Source organism: Ambystoma mexicanum, chromosome 13 (assembly GCF_040938575.1).
Source record: "Ambystoma mexicanum isolate Mex_15411 chromosome 13, UKY_AmexF1_1, whole genome shotgun sequence".
NCBI lineage: Eukaryota > Metazoa > Chordata > Amphibia > Caudata > Ambystomatidae > Ambystoma > Ambystoma mexicanum.
The window spans coordinates 816,175,182-816,200,181 of record NC_090938.1 but is presented as its reverse complement, the minus strand read 5'-3'; the positions used below and the strand labels follow the sequence as shown (position 1 = coordinate 816,200,181).

The 25,000-nt window shown below is 47.8% G+C and overlaps 1 protein-coding gene across 1 annotated transcript in view; it reads right to left on the bottom strand.

Annotated features, from left to right (window-relative positions):
• The window catches only part of LOC138522057 (RLA class I histocompatibility antigen, alpha chain 11/11-like), a 275,180-nt gene that overhangs the window by 15,783 nt on the left and 234,397 nt on the right, over positions 1-25,000 (bottom strand). The window contains exons 5-6 of the mRNA XM_069635290.1: positions 758-787; positions 398-437 (exon numbers count right to left, since the gene is read on the bottom strand). Coding sequence (XP_069491391.1) covers positions 421-437; positions 758-787 — 47 coding nt within the window. The 3' untranslated portion in view covers positions 398-420. The remainder of the gene's footprint in view (positions 1-397; positions 438-757; positions 788-25,000) is intronic.

Genomic DNA, 25,000 nt, shown 5'->3' with positions numbered 1-25,000 from the left:
TGTTGAGATTATAAGCGTTTAACCCCAGAGACTTGTACGTTTCTAGAATTGACACCAACTTTCCTTAAATAATGTACATAGCTTAACAGCGATAGAAAGCAGGGACACTAACCACTGTATACGATAGCTGCTTCCTCGTCCACTGCACTTCCTTTCTGAGTGCGGTGTAGAGTGCTCGTCTAACCCCACCAATAGGTGAGGAAAGGGGGGAGAAGCCTTGACCCACCTACTACCAAAACCCACTCAAGCCACTAAAACATGGGCTCTGGGGTAACAACTCTGGACGTTCACATAAACGGAGCAGGCCTTCAGACACATCCTAAAACATCCTCATATAGACTACTCATTTGTGCGTGGCATTTTCTGGAGATGGCAACAACGGGGCGCCGTACCCTACCTTCAGGCATCAGAGGCGCTGGATTACGAGTCAGCAGGACCTGATATGGACAGAGAAGAAAGACGGACACCGCGTGAGGCTTCACTCGTTTTCTTTAAAAGAGGTTTTAGCTTTTTTGCATACAAATCTTTATTAATTCAAAAAAATTAATAACATTACAAGGGACTGTTTATTGAAAATATTACTGAAGAGAGTCAGGAAGCCCCGTCTATCCAACTCTCTGGTGATGATCAGCCAATGATAATCAATCAAACTATGATATCAAAGGTTCAGGGGCATCACGCGAGGATCTCCTCCCCCACCCCCCACGCCCAGATCACGCAGAAAATTAAATTCACCCATAATTCAGAAGTCACTCACCTTCTCTCGGTGGAGTGTAGCCGTCTTTTACTGAAAAATAAAATAAGGAGAGTGAGCAAGCAGCCTGCACTTACTGTATAATCAGTGACTGGTAGCAAGGCTGTAAGGGGGGCTAGGCAGCTTGCACTTACTATATAATCAGTGACTGGTAGCAAGGCTGTAAGGGGGGCTAGGCAGCTTGCACTTACTATATAATCAGTGACTGGTAGCAAGGCTGTAAGGGGGGCTAGGCAGCTTGCACTTACTATATAATCAGTGACTGGTAGCAAGGCTGTAAGGGGGGCTAGGCAGCTTGCACTTACTATATAATCAGTGACTGGTAGCAAGGCTGTAAGGGGGGCTAGGCAGCTTGCACTTACTATATAATCAGTGACTGGTAGCAAGGCTGTAAGGGGGGCTAGGCAGCTTGCACTTACTATATAATCAGTGACTGGTAGCAAGGCTGTAAGGGGGCTAGGCAGCTTGCACTTACTATATAATCAGTGACTGGTAGCAAGGCTGTAAGGGGGGCTAGGCAGCTTGCACTTACTATATAATCAGTGACTGGTAGCAAGGCTGTAAGGGGGGCTAGGCAGCTTGCACTTACTATATAATCAGTGACTGGTAGCAAGGCTGTAAGGGGGGCTAGGCAGCTTGCACTTACTATATAATCAGTGACCGGTAGCAAGGCTGTAAGGGGGGCTAGGCAGCCTGCACTTACTATATAATCAGTGACTGGTAGCAAGGCTGTAAGGGGGGCTAGGCAGCTTGCACTTACTATATAATCAGTGACTGGTAGCAAGGCTGTAAGGGGGGCTAGGCAGCTTGCACTTACTATATAATCAGTGACTGGTAGCAAGGCTGTAAGGGGGGCTAGGCAGCTTGCACTTACTATATAATCAGTGACTGGTAGCAAGGCTGTAAGGGGGGCTAGGCAGCTTGCACTTACTATATAATCAGTGACTGGTAGCAAGGCTGTAAGGGGGGCTAGGCAGCTTGCACTTACTATATAATCAGTGACTGGTAGCAAGGCTGTAAGGGGGGCTAGGCAGCCTGCACTTACTATATAATCAGTGACTGGTAGCAAGGCTGTAAGGGGGGCTAGGCAGCTTGCACTTACTATATAATCAGTGACTGGTAGCAAGACTGTAAGGGGGGCTAGGCAGCTTGCACTTACTATATAATCAGTGACTGGTAGCAAGGCTGTAAGGGGGGCTAGGCAGCTTGCACTTACTATATAATCAGTGACTGGTAGCAAGGCTGTAAGGGGGGCTAGGCAGCTTGCACTTACTATATAATCAGTGACTGGGGAAGGCTGTAAGGGGGGCTAGGCAGCTTGCACTTACTATATAATCAGTGACTGGTAGCAAGGCTGTAAGGGGGGCTAGGCAGCTTGCACTTACTGTATAATCAGTGACTGGTAGCAAGGCTGTAAGGGGAGGGGTCTAGGTGGGGGGTTAGGTTGTGTAGAATCTATTCATGACATTAATCGATATGTAATTCATAGCTCTCCAAACCTGCCTTGGAACCAAATTGCTTAGGTTATCGCAACACATCTATTCTCTAACTTTCTTCAGAAGACAATCCATATAAGATGGGGCACCCCTGGCAGGGGCGCAAGATGCCACGGGCAAGGATCAATCACTGGCACAGTATAAAAGCACAGTAACATAACATAATACACAGTATTTGAGCCATACACAAGGCATGTACACAAGGCATATAAGATGGGACACCCCGGGTGTGGGCAGAAGAAGCCACGGGCAAGGATCAGACGCTGGCACAGTATGAAAGCAGAGTAAAGTAACATAATACACAGTATTTGAGCCATACACAAGGCCTGGGTAGAAACAGCAAGTCACTCACACTGTTGGTTCTTACCCTCAAACCCCCTCCACAAGGCTCTGCAAGCACCGCATACTCTCTGTAACCCCTGAATCTGAACCAGAGATGCCCAAATCCCAGGGGAGAGAAATGTAGCAGACCCTGGCCCCAAATATAGAATTGTTTTTTAAACAGGTCAACAGTTTTTGATCTATAGTGAAGACACAACTTTGCTAGCATTTTGCTCAATTCTATTGTTCATAACATTCGAACTTTTTCACAAATGCATACACAACTTTCCAGAAACGTTTGACAACCTATTAGCAAATATTTGAAAAGTTTGGAGAAATCAGTCCATCGGTTCAAACGTTGTGTGAAAAGACATACAGTGCTTTGCATGTGTCAGGGTTTCCCCACAGGAAAACATGTGACAGTTCTGCTCATACACACAGCTGAATAGAGTTCCACCAATTCATTTTGTTTGCGGTAGAATCAGAATAATATGTCTCATTGTTTTCTTTAAGTGGTCTGACTGCAATAATTTTTAACAAAATAGGTTCAGTATGAAATTGTATACATTTAAGCTTATTTTTAACTTGCAAGCAGAACACAATATTGTGCCAACCTTTCTCCTACATTTTCTTTTCACCTTGATACTCTCATCAACTGATTCTATTTACTTCTTTCTGTTGTCCATACAGAGATTAATAGGCTCACGTAACCACACAGTGGTCTATTCACCCAAAGCCCTCCTGAGGAACCAGTATATTCTCTACTGGGGAAACGCGTGTCGAGGCAAAACAAATCAGAGGCAATACACAAAAGAGGGATAACAACAATCAGAGGAAACACACAGAAGTAAAATTACAATTGATTTTCAAGACAGCTAAAGGACCAAACTGTAATGAGGAAACCAAAAGGACCTTGATTCATAAGAGTACTACAATCAGTTATCTATTGTGAAATCAACAATATATCTGAATTGCAATCAAAAATCCAACAAGGATATCAAGACCTACATATATGGACTCATGAGAATGAAAACCCAATAAGGACATCTAAGGACCTACACAAATGGACTCATAAGAATTTAAGTACCACAAGTCAGATATACATTGTGAAGCTAACAATATATCTGAACGTTGTAGGCAACAACTACATCTGAATAAACAAGAATTCTTAACCCTATTGTGTCTCTGCCTTATTTCAATACTACTTCTTGATAACTTAAGGCGCAACTCCAAGGTAATACATTCAATACTGTCTCTTATCTTTCAGCACTGGGCAACCTCAATGCAGTATTACCATGCAGCCACAGTTATTCCACTATACAAACAGGCTTCTACTTATGAGCTCGCTTTGAGATTGTCAACAGGTTGCACCTCTATACGCTATTAATATACATTTAAGCTTGTCAGGCACATGCTCAAATGTGATTGGTTAAGCAGTTTGCAGGGCTGGAGTAAAATGTTTGCAAGGATTGAAGGCGCCTGCAATGGGGCGTGCTTCGCGGAGCTCCAGGCATTGTGGGATAGAGGTAAGGATTGAAGGTGCGTGCAATGGGACGTGCTTGGCAGAGCCCCAGGCATTGTGGGATTGTGGGATAGAGGTAAGGATTGAAGGCGCGTGCACTGGGACATGCTTGGGCGAGCCCCAGGCATTGTGGGATAGAGGTAAGGATTGCATGCATGTGCACTGGAACGTGCTTCAGGCGAGCCCCAGGCCATGTGGGATACAGGTAAGGATTGAAGGCACGTGTACTGGGACGTGTTGTGCGAGCTTCGGGCATTGTGGGATAGAAGGCACGTGCACTGGGACACGCTTGGGTGAGCCCCAGGCATTGTGGAATAGAGGTAAGGTGTGAAGTCACATGCACTGGAACGTGTTGTGCGAGTTCCGGGCATTATGGGATAGAGGTAAGGATTGAAGGCACGTGCAATGGGACGTGCTTGGCAGAGCCCCAGGCATTGTGGGATAGAGGTAAGGATTGAAGGCGCGTGCACTGGAACGTGCTTGTGCGAGCTCCGGGCATTGTGGGATAGAGGTAAGGATTGAAGGCACGTGCACTGGGACATGTTGTGCGAGTTCCGGGCATTGTGGGATAGAGGTAAGGATTGAAGGCACGTGCAATGGCACGTGCTTGGCAGAGCTCCAGGCATTGTGGGACAGAGGTAAGGATTGAAGGCGCCTGCACTGGGACATGCTTGGGCGAGCCATAGGCATTGTGGCATAGAGGTAAGGATTGAAGGCACGTGCATTGGGACATGCTTGGCAAAGCCCCAAGAATTGTGGTATAGAGGTAAGGATTGAAGGCACGTGCATTGGGACGTGCTTGGTGGAGCTCCAGGCATTTTGGGATTGAGGTAAGGATTTAAGGCGCATGCTCTGGGATGTGCTTGGTGGAGCTCCAGGCATTGTGGGATTGAGGTAAGGATTGAAGGCGCATGCACTGGGATGTGCTTGGCGGAGCTCCAGGCATTGTGGGAAAGAGGTAAGGATTGAAGGCAAGTGCACTGGGAAGTGCTTGGCGGAGCCCCAGGCATTGTGGGATAGAGGTAAGGATTGAAGGCACGTGCATTGGGACGTGCTTGGCAGAGCCCCAGGCATTGTGGGATAGAGGTAAGGATTGAAGGCACGTGCATTGGGACGTGCTTGGCAGAGCCCCAGGCATTTTGGGATTGAGGTAAGGATTTAAGGCGCATGCTCTGGGATGTGCTTGGTGGAGCTCCAGGCATTGTGGGATTGAGGTAAGGATTTAAGGCGCATGCACTGGGATGTGCTTGGTGGAGCTCCAGGCATTGTGGGAAAGAGGTAAGGATTGAAGGCAAGTGCACTGGGAAGTGCTTGGCGGAGCCCCAGGCATTGTGGGATAGAGGTAAGGATTGAAGGCACGTGCATTGGGACGTGCTTGGCAGAGCCCCAAGAATTGTCATATAGAGGTAAGGATTTAAGGCGCGTGGATTGGGACGTGATTGGCGGAGCCCCAGGCATTGTGGGATAGAGGTAAGGTTTGAAGGCACGTGCTTGGCAGAGCCCCGGGCATTGTGGGATAGAGGTAAGGATTTAAGGCGCATGCTCTGGGACGTGCTTGGCTGAGCTCAAGGCATTGTGGCATAGAGGTAAGAATTGAAGGCACGTGCATTGGGACGTGCTTGGCAGAGCCCCAAGAATTGTGGGATAGAGGAAAGGATTTAAGGCGAGTGGATTGGGACGTGATTGGCAGAGTTCCATGCATTGTGGGATTGAGGTAAGGATTGAAGGCACTTGCACTGGGACATGCTTCAGGCGAGCCCCAGGCATTGTGGGATAGAGGTCAGGATTTAAGGCACATGCACTGGGTCGTGCTTGTGCAAGCCCCGGGCATTGTGGGATACAGGTAAAGATTGAACGTGCATGCACTGGGATGTGCTTCTGCGAGCTCCGAGCATTGTGGGATAGAAGGCACGTGCACTGGGACATGCTTGGCAGAGCCCCACGCATTGTGGGCTAGAGGTCAGGATTTAAGGCGCATGCTCTGGGACGTGCTTGGCAGAGCCCCAGGCATTGTGGGAAAGAGGTAAGGATTGAAGGCAAGTGCACTGGGAAGTGCTTGGCGGAGCCCCAGGCATTGTGGGATAGAGGTAAGGATTGAAGGCACGTGCATTGGGACGTGCTTGGCAGAGCCCCAAGAATTGTCATATAGAGGTAAGGATTTAAGGCGCGTGGATTGGGACGTGATTGGCGGAGCCCCAGGCATTGTGGGATAGAGGTAAGGTTTGAAGGCACGTGCTTGGCAGAGCCCCGGGCATTGTGGGATAGAGGTAAGGATTTAAGGCGCATGCTCTGGGACGTGCTTGGCTGAGCTCAAGGCATTGTGGCATAGAGGTAAGAATTGAAGGCACGTGCATTGGGACGTGCTTGGCAGAGCCCCAAGAATTGTGGGATAGAGGAAAGGATTTAAGGCGAGTGGATTGGGACGTGATTGGCAGAGTTCCATGCATTGTGGGATTGAGGTAAGGATTGAAGGCACTTGCACTGGGACATGCTTCAGGCGAGCCCCAGGCATTGTGGGATAGAGGTCAGGATTTAAGGCACATGCACTGGGTCGTGCTTGTGCAAGCCCCGGCATTGTGGGATACAGGTAAAGATTGAACGTGCATGCACTGGGATGTGCTTCTGCGAGCTCCGAGCATTGTGGGATAGAAGGCACGTGCACTGGGACATGCTTGGCAGAGCCCCACGCATTGTGGGCTAGAGGTCAGGATTTAAGGCGCATGCTCTGGGACGTGCTTGGCAGAGCCCCAGACATTGTAGGATAGAGGTAAGGATTGAAGGCGCGTGCACTGGGACATGCTTGGGCGAGCCCTAGGCATTGTGGCATAGAGGTAAGGATTGAAGGCACGTGCATTGGGACGTGCTTGGCAGAGCCCCAAGAATCGTGGGATAGAGGGAAGGATTGAAGGCACGTGCATTGGGACGTGCTTGGCAGAGCCCCAAGAATTGTCGTATAGAGGTAAGGATTTAAGGCGAGTGGATTGGGACGTGATTGGCGGAGTTCTATGCATTGTGGGATACAGGTAAAGATTGAAGGTGCATGCACTGGGACGGGCGTGTGCGAGCTCCGGGCATTGTGGGATAGAAGGCACGTGCACTGGGACATGCTTGGGGGAGCCCCAGGCATTGTGGGATAGAGGTAAGGTTTGAAGGCACGTGCACTGGAATGTGCTTGGCAGAGCCCCAGGCATTGTGAGATAGAGGTAAGGATTGAAGGCGCGTACACTTGGATGTGCTTGTGCGAGCTCCTCCGGGCATTGTGGGATAGAGGTAAGGATTGAAGGCACGTGCACTGGGACAGGCTTGGGCGAGCCGAGGCATTGTGGGATAGAGGTAAGGTTTGAAGGCACATGCACTGGAACGTGATTGGCGGAGCCCCAGGCATTGTGGGATAGAGGTAAGGATTGAAGGCGCGTGCACTGGGACATGCTTGGGGGAGCCCCAGGCATTGTGGGATAGGGGTAAGGATTGCATGCATGTGCCCTGGAACGTGCTTTAGGCGAGCCCCAGGCCATGTGGGATACAGGTAATGGTTGAAGGCGAGTGCACTGGGACATGCTTGTGCAAGCCCCGGGCATTGTGGGATACAGGTAAGGATTGAAGGCGCGTGCACTGGGACGTGCTTGGCAGAGCCCCAGGCATTGTGGGATTGTAGGATAGAGGTAAGGATTGAAGGCACGAGCACTGGGACATGCTTGGGGGAGCCCCAGGCATTGTGGGATAGGGGTAAGGATTGCATGCATGTGCCCTGGAACATGCTTCAGGCGAGCCCCAGGCCATGTGGGATACAGGTAATGGTTGAAGGCGAGTGCATTGGGACATGCTTGTGCAAGCCCCGGGCATTGTGGGATACAGGTAAGGATTGAAGGTGCGTGCACTGGGACGTGCTTGGCAGAGCCCCAGGCCTTGTGGGATTGTGGGATAGAGGTAAGGATTGAAGGCGCGTGCACTGGGACATGCTTGGGCGAGCCCCAGGCATTGTGGGATAGAGGTAAGGATTGCATGCATGTGCACTGGAACGTGCTTCAGGCGAGCCCCAGTCCATGTGGGATACAGTTAAGGATTGAAGGCGAGTGCACTGGGACATGCTTGTGCAAGCCCCCGGCATTGTGGGATACAGGTATGGATTGAAGGCACGTGCACTGGGACTTGTTGTGCGAGCTTCAGGCATTGTGGGATAGAAGGCACGTGCACTGGGACACACTTGGGTGAGCCCCAGGCATTGTAGAATAGAGGTAAGGTTTGAAGGCACTTGCACTGGAACATGCTTGACAGAGCCCCAGGCATTGTGGGATAGAGGTAAGGATTGAAGGCGCGTGCACTGGGACGTGCTTGTACGAGCTCCGGGCATTGTGGGATAGAGGTAAGGATTGAAGGCATGTGCACTGGGACATGCTTGGCGAGCCTTAGTTATTGTGGTATAGAGGTAAGGATTTAAGGCACATGCACGGGGACGTGCTTGGTGGAGCTCCATGTATTGTGGGATTGAGGTAAGGATTAAAGGCACGTGCAGTGGAACGTGCTTGGCAGAGCCCCAGGCATTGTGGGATAGAGGTAAGGATTTAAGGCGCATGCTCTGGGACGTGCTTGGCAGAGCTCCAGGCATTGTGGGATAGAGGTAAGGATTGAAGGCGCGTGCACTGGGACATGCATGGGCGAGCCCTCGGAATTGTGGCATAGAGGTAAGGATTGAAGGCAATTGCATTGGGACGTGCTTGGCAGAGCTCCAGGATTTGTGGGCTAGAGGTAAGGATTGAAGGCGCATGCACTGGGCTGTGCTTGGGTGAACCGAAGGCATTGTGGCATAGAGGTAAGGATTGAAGGCACGTGCACTGGGACATGCTTGTGCAAGCCCCAGGCATTGTGGGATAGAGGTAAGGTTTGAAGGCACGTGCACTGGGACGTGCTTTGGCGGAGCTCCAGGCATTGTGGGATACAGGTATGGATTGAAGGCGCATGCACTGGGAGGTGCTTGTGCAAGCCCCGGATATTCTGGGATACATGTAAGGATTGAAGGCGCGTGCACTGGGACGTGCTTGGCAGAGCCCCAGGCATTGTGGGATAGAGGTAATGCTCCCAGGGATTCTTACGATTATCGTGAGGATTTAAAAGGGTTAGAAAACATACCAAGGGGGCCATGTGCCAGGGGCGCTGAGTACGCAGGTGCTCCGGGGGCCGGGCACCCCCTGGGAACAGCCACCTGCACTAGAAGTCCCTATACTTTTAAATGGAACTTCATTAAAATCTGTCCACTCCCCCGGGGAAAATCAAAAGTCAGCTCCCCTGCCGGGTGCCACCAAAAGCCATGTGATACTGGACCCGAGGGAGGGCTTGGGATGATCACCCAGCTACCCCCACCATGCCGCCAACAGGACCCAGGGTATTGGTTACATTGAAGGTTTAGGGCTCACTGAGAAGGGGTGGTCCTGCAGAGGTGGCAGCGCACGGATCGATATATGGGTTTGATGAGCTGGAGCTAAAAACAGCTCATGTGTATCCGACATCACAGAGCGAGCAGGAGCTAAAAGCTGCTCCTGGGTATCCATCAAAGAGCGAGCAGGAGCTAAAAGCAGCTCCTGGGTATCCGCCATCACAGAGCGAGCAGGAGCTAAAAGCAACTCCTGGGTATCCGCCATCACAGATCGAGCAGGAGCTAAAAGCAGCTCCTGGGTATCCGCCATCACAGAGCAAGCAGGAGGTAAAAGCAGCTCCTGGGTATCCGCCATCACAGAGCGAGCAGGAGTTAAAAGAAGCTCCTGGGTATCCATCAAAGAGCGAGCAGGAGCTAAAAGCAGCTCCTGGGTATCTGCCATCACAGAGCGAGCAGGAGCTAAAAGCAGCTCCTGGGTATCCACCATCACAGAGCGAGCAGGATTAAAAGCAGCTCCTGGGTATCCATCAAAGAGCGAGCAGGAGCTAAAAGCAACTCCTGGGTATCCGCTGTATGGGAGGACAGGTCAAAGAGACCCCCCCCTCCCCTGCAGTCCCCTCCTTGTGATGTCCATGACTCATCAGGGGCCCCCCTGCCACCAGGGCCCAGGTGGTGGGTGGACCACTGGCCGACACATCGACTAAACATACTGTATTAGGCTAGGCCCAGGAAACCATTTTGAAAACCAGAACGCCATCTTAAAACATGACTCCTTGTGCGCTGCAGCACGGCCCCCACCTTTAGAGAGTCCTCGTCTACCATGTTGCCTCCGCTCCCTGGCAGATCCGCTGAAAGCCCGTTCCCACGACCAGTCGGACATGAGCTAGTGTTAGAGCAAACACTGTATCATTCACCTTCCGCAATGCATCATTATCCTCAGCGTGACCCGGGCAATGGGGCTGGCTTGGAAAATAACTGTAAACCGTCCTCGATGAAACAAAAGCCTTAATCCCACACCAGGAAACTGCTCATACATATATACATATATTGCATTACAATGCTATCCCTTCTGCACGACCTCCGTGTCAAAAATCTACAAACACTGTACGAACCGAAGAATGTGTCATTGTGTGACCACATGGTCACACAATATTCAAACCCCCTCAGTATGCGCACACACTCAGGGCCCCTGGCCTCCTACTATGTGCTTCTCTAGGGGTAATGTAAAGTGAGTGATACCAAGTCTGTATGCCATGACTACCCTGATGCTGCTAGAGTGCAAAGGAACACAAGCGCGACAGTATTGTGAGCTCATGTAAATAAGATACATAGAATACCATCAAGTGCAAATGTACAGGTTTAATGTGTATTACTGCTGTCAACCGTATTGGTCTGTTGCTCCTGCGTGCTCCACCAACCCTAATGCTACCTCACGTATCATGTTTACAGTGTGATGCTAAAACTGCTAATATTGCAAATACTTACTCTATAGTCACTAATGGAGCTGTAGATGCAGTTAACGACTTCTGAAATGAATATGTACTGATGTAAATACTATAGATGTGTAACCCCTTAGCCAGTTTACATTATGAAAATCCCTTGGTTTTACAGTTTGCAGCTTGCGAGAAGACTATCATTGTGGGCCTATCCAAGGCCACCTCTCCTCCCTTCCCATTGAAGCCTTCCAGAGAAAGCAAAGGCCCGAGCGACACAGCCTCACCTCCCCCAATTCGGCTGGAGCCGTTTCAGGCATTCATGATTCCCCCGCAGCTCACATGGTCACGAACAGCCACCTGAATTATTTACAGCCCAGCAGCAAAATCCAGCCATAACCAAAGGACAGAGGTGCCCCCTCATAGGTCCCCCGACCCATCAGTTCACCCCAGATTAATGACGCTTGTAAAAGAAGATACCTAATATTGCACCAACATTGTGTAAAAGCATCCGTCATGACTCTAACGAGACCCAAAGCCCGGACAGCTTACCCCATGCCCTGAGACCCGACCCCATGGCCTATGAGCATTTGGGTCCAACATTTATTGTTTTATAGGCGTACTAGTTTTCAGCCTTTGTTCGTAGAGCACCACACGAAAAAACAGTGTGTGTAAAAAGAGTAATATTTTTGATGGGATATGGTCAGTTCCTTGTTTGTATAACAGCAGTTTTGATGCCCTTAACCTGACCTTCCCAACACTTAGGGTTTTCCCTCCAGTTTACTTGTTCAAGATACAGTTCTTACTGTTTTAGGGTATGTGTTGTATGTTACAGAATTATTCATTTGTTATTTACATTTGTTCTTTTAGAGGTCAGACAGGGAGACTTCCCTTCTTACGCTCCTGTCGTCCTCACACACATAAAACAGCTGGCATTTACCTATCTTTCTGTCCAGGACTCTTTGTCCTGCTACCACTAATACAAGATGAATCAGACACTCAGCTTCAACGAAGATCAAATAAACGACATTGTGGGGGGACCCACACTGTTCAACATGCAGGGCATGAACCTTAACGCTACAGCAACAGCATCTAGCGATGACTTACTTAAATTAAAGAAAAAATGCTTTCGAACTGAACTGCACGGCCATCTTCTGAGGGAGTACCTTAGGGCTAACATGGTTCCCTTAGGTTTGATCGTGCGGAATGAACCGGCATTATTCCTTGATGATCCCGAATATATGCTCGGGTTCAGCCAGATCGCTACTAAGTGCAGCAGAGACTTGATGGTGTTGACCATCACAGCGGCACAGAGGGTGCATTTGAGAATTAAGAGAGACCTAGAGAGGGACGAAGAGAAGTTCTTGAACAATACGGACCTGGACAATGCCAGGGAGAAGCTCAAGGAAATCGATAAAAACATGGACCAATTCATGGCGGATGCTTTAGAGAAGAAGCACAAGAAACTAGCGAAGGACATCAGTAGCTTCAAGATCGAGACAGTTTATCCTTATCTTGCCCCTGAATATAAGGAAAATAAGGAAAAGGAGAGGACACAAAACATTGGCTCTGCCAATAGACGCAAGAAGAGAGGCGTTTCTTTTTCAGACACCTCCAGCTCTGATTCTGATAAAAGCAATCAACCTCCAGCTCATGGTAATTTTCCATATCCTGGACCATACCCGATGCAACTGCCTTTTTTAGGGTATGGGGGCCCCAGAGGCGGACACTGGGGCCCCCCTCCGCCCCCAATGCCCCCCTTTGGGTTCCCCAATTGGAGACAACCGAGGGGGAGGAAGAGATCACAATGGAGGTACTAGAACCTGTTTGCAACACGATCCCTATATTTAACATCTCTGGGGTGAATCTGACAAAGGGAGAAATTGACGTCCTTTCTAAAGGACTCTCTTTTGTCCCTACCAATCCAACGAATTGGTACAACATGGATTGTGAACTAAGACAATTTTTTCGTAAAATTCGCCTCAAATCCTTTTTCCAAGACACAGATGATTCTGAACAAGAATCAGATACCGGTTTCCGTCCAAAATCCACATTTTGTCCTACTGAAGCTGAAGTGGCCCCGGCCATCATCACATTTGAGAAATGTGTGTTACAAGAGGTTCAGAAAATACGAGCCAAGACACCGGCACACCGACACAATTTGTCGAATGAGGAACGACAAGCCCTCAAGAACCTGGCAGCCAACACAGGGATTGTGATAAAATCAGCTGATAAGGGCGGGGGAATTGTGATACAGAGCAAAGACCAATATTTGATCATGGTTAATTCCCTCTTGGACGATGATACAAATTATAGGAAACTCAGGAAAGATCCGACATTGGAAATCAAACATCTGATACAGGAGGCCACTACGTTTGCCCTGGAACACCAATGGATTACCAAAAAGGAAGAAGAATTTTTGAACACCTCAGAAGGACGTATCCCTGCCTTCTACGCTCTACCCAAGATACACAAAGATGCACAGAACCCACCGGGTAGACCGATTGTATCTGGATGCGGCTCGATTCTTGAACCCCTATGCAAATTCATAGATTTTTTCTTGAAACCCCTCAGCCAGAAGACACCTACGTATTTAAGGGACACAATGGCCACCATTGAATGCTTTGAAGGCCAACTACATAATCCAATGATCAGCCGCATCGCTACAATGGACATTACATCGCTATACACGAGCATCCCGCAGACTGAGGCAATTGAATGCATGCGAGCACATCTGACCCACCACATGACACAAAGAAGGGTTCCGACAAATTTCATAATTGAACTTTTGGAATTAGCACTGACCAAGAACTTTTTCTGTTTCAACGAACGCTTCTACTTGCAAATTAGCGGCACGGCCATGGGGGCTGCCTTTGCCCCGAGCCTTGCCATCATTTTTATGGCAGAGTTCGAAAGAAGCTTCATATTGGATACTAAAAACCCATTTCTCAACAACATCAGCCACTGGAAAAGATACATAGACGATATAATTTTCTTGTGGGAAGGCAGTTTGGATTCTCTCCTTAACTTTCAACAGTGGCTCAATTCGTGTCACCCGTCTATATCATTCTCTCTTGAATCTAGTCCATCCAATATCAACTTCTTGGACCTAAAAATCAGCGAGAAGGAAGGTTCGCTGTCTTGTTCATTATACAAGAAACAGACAGATAGAAACACATTATTGCATTATACCAGTTCACACCCACGCAATCTGAGGGACAACTTACCATATGGGCAATTCCTCCGCTTGAGGAGGAATTGCACAGATAAAAACGACTTTCGCCAACATGGATTTGAACTTAAGGAACGCCTTTTAGACCGAGGGTATCCCAGTAAACTGGTGAAGAACAACTACAAGAGAGCCTTGAATACCCCCCGGGAGGTCCTACTACAACCTAAACCCAGATCAGAAGAGGAGGTTAAAATGACTTGTGTTACCACCTTCTGCCAGGCAACTACACAAATAAAACAGGCCATCAGAAAATTCTGGCCATTAGTCCAATTAAATCTGGAACACGAACCATTCCCCCGAATGGCTTTGAAACGCTCCAAAAATCTCAAAGAACACCTTACTAAGGCCAGATTTACCAGCGCTACCTCACGAAACACACTCTGGAATCTACGGAATCTAACTGGGCATCACCCATGTGGCAACTGCTCCATATGTAGGTTCACCATCAAACTCAAAAGTTTCGCCATCGCAGGGAAACAGTGGGTGTTCCGCCACTTTTCTAACTGCAAAAGCCAGAACGTGATTTACCTTATCGAATGCCCATGTGGACTTAAATATGTGGGCCAGACAAGCCGACCGGTGCACAAAAGAATAGTGGAGCATCGCTCACGGATCAGATGTAAAACTCACACATCCCCATTAGTTGGTCATTATGTGGAATACCAACATAGTCATGATGACATGAAATGGTGGGTGGTGGATATGGTCCAAGGCAACACCAACACTGCTAATACACTGAACCACAAGGAAGCCTGGTGGGTTTTCAAACTCGATACCGTGAAACACGGACTGAATGAGGCCAATGTTGTGGATTATAGACCTTAGTGTTGATATATAATGTTGATCTTGTCCGTTTGGATTCTCTGTGACAAGACATACAGGGTGTGGATGTATGGGGCCAGGGCCTTCAGTGAGGCCACTCCACTACACGCATGACCCACACCACTCCCTTACTCCTCTCCTCCCCTCTCCTTGGTTTGGATTGGTTCCTAATGTACCCATGTGCTGTTGTTGATATGTGTCTCCGACCTCTTGTTCACTGTTACTTATTGCATGATTGAATTCATTAACATGTGTATCAACTGTGACTTGACAACGTGAGACTCCTTTGTAATTTCGAATTTGCATTACAATGTTGATCATTTCTGATACAAACCTTGCTAAATTACCAGAAGCCTCTTTTATGTATGGTGCTTGTTTTTTAAGAAAGTGGATTTTCCACTACATTGTTATTCTGCTTGTACAGACCCAGCCCTCTGATCAGTTCCTCACATCAGGCACTCACCAGTTTCATGTACCCAGTTGAGCACACACCCTCCTTCTGTTCTCGGTGATTCCCGTTGGCTTTATACTGGAGCTACCTTCTGCTCTACTGACCATTTTGTGGCAGCTGTCTTAGTTTCTCTCTCCCCCCCCCTACCCTTCTTCCTTTTCCTCCCTCACTTCATTCCGGGCTTGACTCGTATGCCAGCATGGGCGCTGCCCCTTGGGACGCATGCGCTCGACTAGAACACTACGGCACTGTGCCATGCGCATGCGCCCACTCATCCGATACAGGAGCTCGCCACTGTGCTCATGCCCTCCCAGGATCAGTGGTTCTGTTCCCGCACATGCGCGGTGCCCGCACTTACGGGACCGGTGTCTTTATACCCGCGCATGCGCGCTCTTCCCTTACATTTAAGCGAATCACGCGCGCTTCAGCATTCTTAGCAGTGTTTCTCATTGTGCACTGCTCACTTGCGACACGGGATGCGGACCGGCGCGCATCTTCGAGATTTCTTCACAGCGACGGCTTCATTCGACACGCTGCTTGAAGACGGGTAGGCACCTTACCGCTAGGGCTCTAGCATTTTCCTCTTTAATGGGGTCACCCTGCTTTCCCCCTTACTGAGTGAACATGCCCCTTCCCTCTCCTTATCCATCCTAGTCCCTGGGACCACAGACCCTTTCCCCTCCATGGATGTGGTCTATACATCGTTTGAGCCATTACTTGCTCCAATCTGCTTCTTAATTATGTTAGCATTCATATAGCCATCGCCAGCAGCCTCATATTCACTTCAACATTTTGGTCTGCTCCTGCTGTAGGATCTCCAGCTACACTTTGATTTCTTCTTTGGAACGATCCACTTACCTGCAAGTACAAGGTTTGACTGATTGACGCACACACCGGATCCTGACACGAATTACAACATGTCTGTAGTAAGTGTTGCCTTTCTGCTATTTTTCGGTGCTACACATTATTTGACCTGCACGGATGCAGTTTAGAGATGCTTCTGTTTTTTCTGATCCTTTTTCCTCTGTTTCTTGTATTCCCTTGATAGGCCTCCCAGCTTTGATACATCGGGTCTCTAACTCACCCTCTGCTCGACTGGTTCCGGGACCCCACGGAGGCACCAGCCTTTTGGAACCACGGTTCCATACAGTACCTGTGCTAATTTGGCACGGGCCGTCTCCTTGGTCACCCTGACCATTGGAGCTTTTTTTCACTTTCCCCCTCTTCTCTGTTCAGGTGGGTAATGCCAGCCTACAGGTGCCAAATGTTCTCTCCTTTTGGCAACCTTTGAAAGCTTAATGTCTCCTTCTTTCTCGAACCCTCCCCTTTTTTAATACTTGTGCTTCACGTGCTCTATCATTGTTAGGCATGTATAGATTGATGAGATGCTGGGGGTGATTTGTTCTTACCCACTCTCCCCTTCTGATTTCTTTCCTTTGCTCTGTTTTCCCATGTAGAGCGACATCCGCAGGTCCAGATGAAGGTAGCCTTCACTGCCCGCCGAAACGTCTTATTGGACACGTAATTGCTATACGGCCCATTTTTCAAATCAGCAGGAATATAACCACCGACGTTGACCTAGGATTGGTCTCTTGATAAACTCTCACCAGCTGACCCTCCAAGTCATCAGGAGGACCTGACCTCTGGCATTAGTTTGGAACCACACATGCCCTGGGCTCCAAACCCGAGGACTTCACAATCGGTCCTTTGGCCGAGGCCACCAATACATCAGACTCTGGTGGGGGTCGCATTTGGTTGCTTTGCCCTATCACACAAAATCAGGATGTGTTAGGATTTTTCTTTTTGTTGTTTTATTTTCTTCATTTTGTTTTTTCAACTCATCATATAGGCTGTGGATTCAATCACACATTGTGTGGATGGTTTTTTGTTTGAAAATGTTTATTTCTTGTCAAATACCAGAATGTATGTTCCATAGTATTTGATGTAATTCACTGTGCATTTTAATGTTCATGGTTTCGATTTTTGAAAGTACCATTTTTTTGTAAATGCTCCTTTGGGAGATCATGTTTATTTGTTAAACAACAACTGTACAATTAAAAATAGCCACTAAGCTATCACAGCAGTTTTTTCTATATATTTTCTTTTGCTCCAAGGTAGTAACACTCGATGTTCCAGGGTAGCCTGAGATATCAAATTAATTAGATATCCAGAGCATTTGGGTCCAACATTTATTGTTTTATAGGCGTACTAGTTTTCAGCCTTTGTTCGTAGAGCACCACACGAAAAAACAGTGTGTGTAAAAAGAGTAATATTTTTGATGGGATATGGTCAGTTCCTTGTTTGTATAACAGCAGTTTTGATGCCCTTAACCTGACCTTCCCAACACTTAGGGTTTTCCCTCCAGTTTACTTGTTCAAGATACAGTTCTTACTGTTTTAGGGTATGTGTTGTATGTTACAGAATTATTCATTTGTTATTTACATTTGTTCTTTTAGAGGTCAGACAGGGAGACTTCCCTTCTTACGCTCCTGTCGTCCTCACACATAAAACAGCTGGCATTTACATATCTTTCTGTCCAGGACTCTTTGTCCTGCTACCACTAATACAAGATGAATCAGACACTCAGCTTCAACGAAGATCAAATAAACGACATTGTGGGGGGACCCACACTGTTCAACATGCAGGGCATGAACCTTAACGCTACAGCAACAGCATCTAGCGATGACTTACTTAAATTAAAGAAAAAATGCTTTCGAACTGAACTGCACGGCCATCTTCTGAGGGAGTACCTTAGGGCTAACATGGTTCCCTTAGGTTTGATCGTGCGGAATGAACCGGCATTATTCCTTGATGATCCCGAATATATGCTCGGGTTCAGCCAGATCGCTACTAAGTGCAGCAGAGACTTGATGGTGTTGACCATCACAGCGGCACAGAGGGTGCATTTGAGAATTAAGAGAGACCTAGAGAGGGACGAAGAGAAGTTCTTGAACAATACGGACCTGGACAATGCCAGGGAGAAGCTCAAGGAAATCGATAAAAACATGGACCAATTCATGGCGGATGCTTTAGAGAAGAAGCACAAGAAACTAGCGAAGGACATCAGTAGCTTCAAGATCGAGACAGTTTATCCTTATCTTGCCCCTGAATATAAGGAAAATAAGGAAAAGGAGAGGACACAAAACATTGGCTCTGCCAATAGACGCAAGAAGAGAGGTGTTTCTTTTTCAGACACCTCCAGCTCTGATTCTGATAAAAGCAATCAACCTCCAGCTCATGGTAATTTTCCATATCCTGGACCATACCCGATGCAACTGCCTTTTTTAGGGTATGGGGGCCCCAGAGGCGGACACTGGGGCCCCCCTCCGCCCCCAATGCCCCCCTTTGGGTTCCCCAATTGGAGACAACCGAGGGGGAGGAAGAGATCACAACGGAGGTACTAGAACCTGTTTGCAACACGATCCCTATATTTAACATCTCTGGGGTGAATCTGACAAAGGGAGAAATTGACGTCCTTTCTAAAGGACTCTCTTTTGTCCCTACCAATCCAACGAATTGGTACAACATGGATTGTGAACTAAGACAATTTTTTCGTAAAATTCGCCTCAAATCCTTTTTCCAAGACACAGATGATTCTGAACAAGAATCAGATACCGGTTTCCGTCCAAAATCCACATTTTGTCCTACTGAAGCTGAAGTGGCCCCGGCCATCATCACATTTGAGAAATGTGTGTTACAAGAGGTTCAGAAAATACGAGCCAAGACACCGGCACACCGACACAATTTGTCGAATGAGGAACGACAAGCCCTCAAGAACCTGGCAGCCAACACAGGGATTGTGATAAAATCAGCTGATAAGGGCGGGGGAATTGTGATACAGAGCAAAGACCAATATTTGATCATGGTTAATTCCCTCTTGGACGATGATACAAATTATAGGAAACTCAGGAAAGATCCGACATTGGAAATCAAACATCTGATACAGGAGGCCACTACGTTTGCCCTGGAACACCAATGGATTACCAAAAAGGAAGAAGAATTTTTGAACACCTCAGAAGGACGTATCCCTGCCTTCTACGCTCTACCCAAGATACACAAAGATGCACAGAACCCACCGGGTAGACCGATTGTATCTGGATGCGGCTCGATTCTTGAACCCCTATGCAAATTCATAGATTTTTTCTTGAAACCCCTCAGCCAGAAGACACCTACGTATTTAAGGGACACAATGGCCACCATTGAATGCTTTGAAGGCCAACTACATAATCCAATGATCAGCCGCATCGCTACAATGGACATTACATCGCTATACACGAGCATCCCGCAGACTGAGGCAATTGAATGCATGCGAGCACATCTGACCCACCACATGACACAAAGAAGGGTTCCGACAAATTTCATAATTGAACTTTTGGAATTAGCACTGACCAAGAACTTTTTCTGTTTCAACGAACGCTTCTACTTGCAAATTAGCGGCACGGCCATGGGGGCTGCCTTTGCCCCGAGCCTTGCCATCATTTTTATGGCAGAGTTCGAAAGAAGCTTCATATTGGATACTAAAAACCCATTTCTCAACAACATCAGCCACTGGAAAAGATACATAGACGATATAATTTTCTTGTGGGAAGGCAGTTTGGATTCTCTCCTTAACTTTCAACAGTGGCTCAATTCGTGTCACCCGTCTATATCATTCTCTCTTGAATCTAGTCCATCCAATATCAACTTCTTGGACCTAAAAATCAGCGAGAAGGAAGGTTCGCTGTCTTGTTCATTATACAAGAAACAGACAGATAGAAACACATTATTGCATTATACCAGTTCACACCCACGCAATCTGAGGGACAACTTACCATATGGGCAATTCCTCCGCTTGAGGAGGAATTGCACAGATAAAAACGACTTTCGCCAACATGGATTTGAACTTAAGGAACGCCTTTTAGACCGAGGGTATCCCAGTAAACTGGTGAAGAACAACTACAAGAGAGCCTTGAATACCCCCCGGGAGGTCCTACTTCAACCTAAACCCAGATCAGAAGAGGAGGTTAAAATGACTTGTGTTACCACCTTCTGCCAGGCAACTACACAAATAAAACAGGCCATCAGAAAATTCTGGCCATTAGTCCAATTAAATCTGGAACACGAACCATTCCCCCGAATGGCTTTGAAACGCTCCAAAAATCTCAAAGAACACCTTACTAAGGCCAGATTTACCAGCGCTACCTCACGAAACACACTCTGGAATCTACGGAATCTAACTGGGCACCACCCATGTGGCAACTGCTCCATATGTAGGTTCACCATCAAACTCAAAAGTTTCGCCATCGCGGGGAAACAGTGGGTGTTCCGCCACTTTTCTAACTGCAAAAGCCAGAACGTGATTTACCTTATCGAATGCCCATGTGGACTTAAATATGTGGGCCAGACAAGCCGACCGGTGCACAAAAGAATAGTGGAGCATCGCTCACGGATCAGATGTAAAACTCACACATCCCCATTAGTTGGTCATTATGTGGAATACCAACATAGTCATGATGACATGAAATGGTGGGTGGTGGATATGGTCCAAGGCAACACCAACACTGCTAATACACTGAACCACAAGGAAGCCTGGTGGGTTTTCAAACTCGATACCGTGAAACACGGACTGAATGAGGCCAATGTTGTGGATTATAGACCTTAGTGTTGATATATAATGTTGATCTTGTCCGTTTGGATTCTCTGTGACAAGACATACAGGGTGTGGATGTATGGGGCCAGGGCCTTCAGTGAGGCCACTCCACTACACGCATGACCCACACCACTCCCTTACTCCTCTCCTCCCCTCTCATTGGTTTGGATTGGTTCCTAATGTACCCATGTGCTGTTGTTGATATGTGTCTCCGACCTCTTGTTCACTGTTACTTATTGCATGATTGAATTCATTAACATGTGTATCAACTGTGACTTGACAACGTGAGACTCCTTTGTAATTTCGAATTTGCATTACAATGTTGATCATTTCTGATACAAACCTTGCTAAATTACCAGAAGCCTCTTTTATGTATGGTGCTTGTTTTTTAAGAAAGTGGATTTTCCACTACATTGTTATTCTGCTTGTACAGACCCAGCCCTCTGATCAGTTCCTCACATCAGGCACTCACCAGTTTCATGTACCCAGTTGAGCACACACCCTCCTTCTGTTCTCGGTGATTCCCGTTGGCTTTATACTGGAGCTACCTTCTGCTCTACTGACCATTTCGTGGCAGCTGTCTTAGTTTCTCTCTCCCCCCCCCCCCCACCCTTCTTCCTTTTCCTCCCTCACTTTATTCCGGGCTTGACTCGTATGCCAGCATGGGCGCTGCCCCTTGGGACGCATGCGCTCGACTAGAACACTACGGCACTGTGCCATGCGCATGCGCCCACTCATCCGATACAGGAGCTCGCCACTGTGCTCATGCCCTCCCAGGATCAGTGGTTCTGTTCCCGCACATGCGCGGTGCCCGCACTTACGGGACCGGTGTCTTTATACCCGCGCATGCGCGCTCTTCCCTTACATTTAAGCGAATCACGCGCGCTTCAGCATTCTTAGCAGTGTTTCTCATTGTGCACTGCTCACTTGCGACACGGGATGCGGACCGGCGCGCATCTTCGAGATTTCTTCACAGCGACGGCTTCATTCGACACGCTGCTTGAAGACGGGTAGGCACCTTACCGCTAGGGCTCTAGCATTTTCCTCTTTAATGGGGTCACCCTGCTTTCCCCCTTACTGAGTGAACATGCCCCTTCCCTCTCCTTATCCATCCTAGTCCCTGGGACCACAGACCCTTTCCCCTCCATGGATGTGGTCTATACATCGTTTGAGCCATTACTTGCTCCAATCTGCTTCTTAATTATGTTAGCATTCATATAGCCATCGCCAGCAGCCTCATATTCACTTCAACATTTTGGTCTGCTCCTGCTGTAGGATCTCCAGCTACACTTTGATTTCTTCTTTGGAACGATCCACTTACCTGCAAGTACAAGGTTTGACTGATTGACGCACACACCGGATCCTGACACGAATTACAACATGTCTGTAGTAAGTGTTGCCTTTCTGCTATTTTTCGGTGCTACACATTATTTGACCTGCACGGATGCAGTTTAGAGATGCTTCCGTTTTTTCTGATCCTTTTTCCTCTGTTTCTTGTATTCCCTTGATAGGCCTCCCAGCTTTGATACATCGGGTCTCTAACTCACCCTCTGCTCGACTGGTTCCGGGACCCCACGGAGGCACCAGCCTTTTGGAACCACGGTTCCATACAGTACTTGTGCTAATTTGGCACGGGCCGTCTCCTTGGTCACCCTGACCATTGGAGCTTTTTTTCACTTTCCCCCTCTTCTCTGTTCAGGTGGGTAATGCCAGCCTACAGGTGCCAAATGTTCTCTCCTTTTGGCAACCTTTGAAAGCTTAATGTCTCCTTCTTTCTCGAACCCTCCCCTTTTTTAATACTTGTGCTTCACGTGCTCTACCATTGTTAGGCATGTATAGATTGATGAGATGCTGGGGGTGATTTGTTCTTACCCACTCTCCCCTTCTGATTTCTTTCCTTTGCTCTGTTTTCCCATGTAGAGCGACATCCGCAGGTCCAGATGAAGGTAGCCTTCACTGCCCGCCGAAACGTCTTATTGGACACGTAATTGCTATACGGCCCATTTTTCAAATCAGCAGGAATATAACCACCGACGTTGACCTAGGATTGGTCTCTTGATAAACTCTCACCAGCTGACCCTCCAAGTCATCAGGAGGACCTGACCTCTGGCATTAGTTTGGAACCACACATGCCCTGGGCTCCAAACCCGAGGACTTCACAATCGGTCCTTTGGCCGAGGCCACCAATACATCAGACTCTGGTGGGGGTCGCATTTGGTTGCTTTGCCCTATCACACACAACCAGGACGTGTTAGGATTTTTCTTTTTGTTGTTTTATTTTCTTCATTTTGTTTTTTCAACTCATCATATAGGCTGTGGATTCAATCACACATTGTGTGGATGGTTTTTTGTTTGAAAATGTTTATTTCTTGTCAAATTCCAGAATGTATGTTCCATAGTATTTGATGTAATTCACTGTGCATTTTAATGTTCATGGTTTCGATTTTTGAAAGTACCATTTTTTTGTAAATGCTCCTTTGGGAGATCATGTTTATTTGTTAAACAACAACTGTACAATTAAAAATAGCCACTAAGCTATCACAGCAGTTTTTTCTATATATTTTCTTTTGCTCCAAGGTAGTAACACTCGATGCTCCAGGGTAGCCTGAGATATCAAATTAATTAGATATCCAGAGCATTTGGGTCCAACATTTATTGTTTTATAGGCGTACTAGTTTTCAGCCTTTGTTCGTAGAGCACCACACGAAAAAACAGTGTGTGTAAAAAGAGTAATATTTTTGATGGGATATGGTCAGTTCCTTGTTTGTATAACAGCAGTTTTGATGCCCTTAACCTGACCTTCCCAACACTTAGGGTTTTCCCTCCAGTTTACCTATGATACCTAGTCAACAGGATAACAGCAACCCTGTATTGATGTATCGCTAAAGTACCCCACCTAATGCACATTCCTCCTGTGCTATATTAACCTGTAGAATAACCTATTGTAGGATTTACAGGACAACTGACATTGCAGCATTGAATGAATGGGGTGTGCCTGGCCCTTAGGGCAGAAAGCCAAGAAAGACGTCCATCAATGAGACTGACTACGCCAGACCAGACAGCGCCTCCCGGATGAGCCCAGCTGACCTGCCCACCCCACGTTGGCACCCGGCGTTGTCCACCAACCACGGAGAGACGCATCACAGCTGCACATATAGTTAGTCGACGCCACCCAATCCCCATGTAGATGTGCCCCCTATAGTGTGTAGGTGCCTATGACACTTTTTGTAAATAAAAACGCCTGTCTATGCTATTGTCAGACAGAGCGCTCTCGGAGTTTGCAGAGTTCTTTGCATGCCCTATTTTGACTTAGATAAAGCTTTCCTTAAGCTCACCCGCACTTGGTCCTAGCCTTATTCCCATTCGTGGGAGAGTCCATTCTTGCCTCTCATTGCGGGGAGGGTCGTCCTATCTGGGGACGCTCGCCTTCACCGCCATCACAGAGCGAGCAGGAGCTAAAAGCAGCTCCTGGGTATCCGCCATCACAGAGCGAGCAGGAGCTAAAAGCAGCTCCTGGGTATCCATCAAAGAGCGAGCAGGAGCTAAAAGCAGCTCCTGGGTATCCGCCATCACAGAGTGAGCAGGAGCTAAAAGCAGCTCCTGGGTATCTGCCATCACAGAGCGAGCAGGAGCTAAAAGCAGCTCCTGGGTATCCATCAAAGAGCGAGCAGGAGCTAAAAGCAGCTCCTGGGTATCCATCAAAGAGCGAGCAGGAGCTAAAAGCAGCTCCTGGGTATCTGCCATCACAGAGCGAGCAGGAGCTAAAAGCAGCTCCTGGGTATCCATCAAAGAGCAAGCAGGAGCTAAAAGCAGCTCCTGGGTATCCATCAAAGAGCGAGCAGGAGATAAAAGCAACTCCTGGGTATCTGACATCACAAAGCGAGCAGGAGCTAAAAGCAACTCCTGGGTATCCGCCATCACAGAGCGAGCAGGAGATAAAAGCAGCTCCTGGGTATCCATCACAGAGCG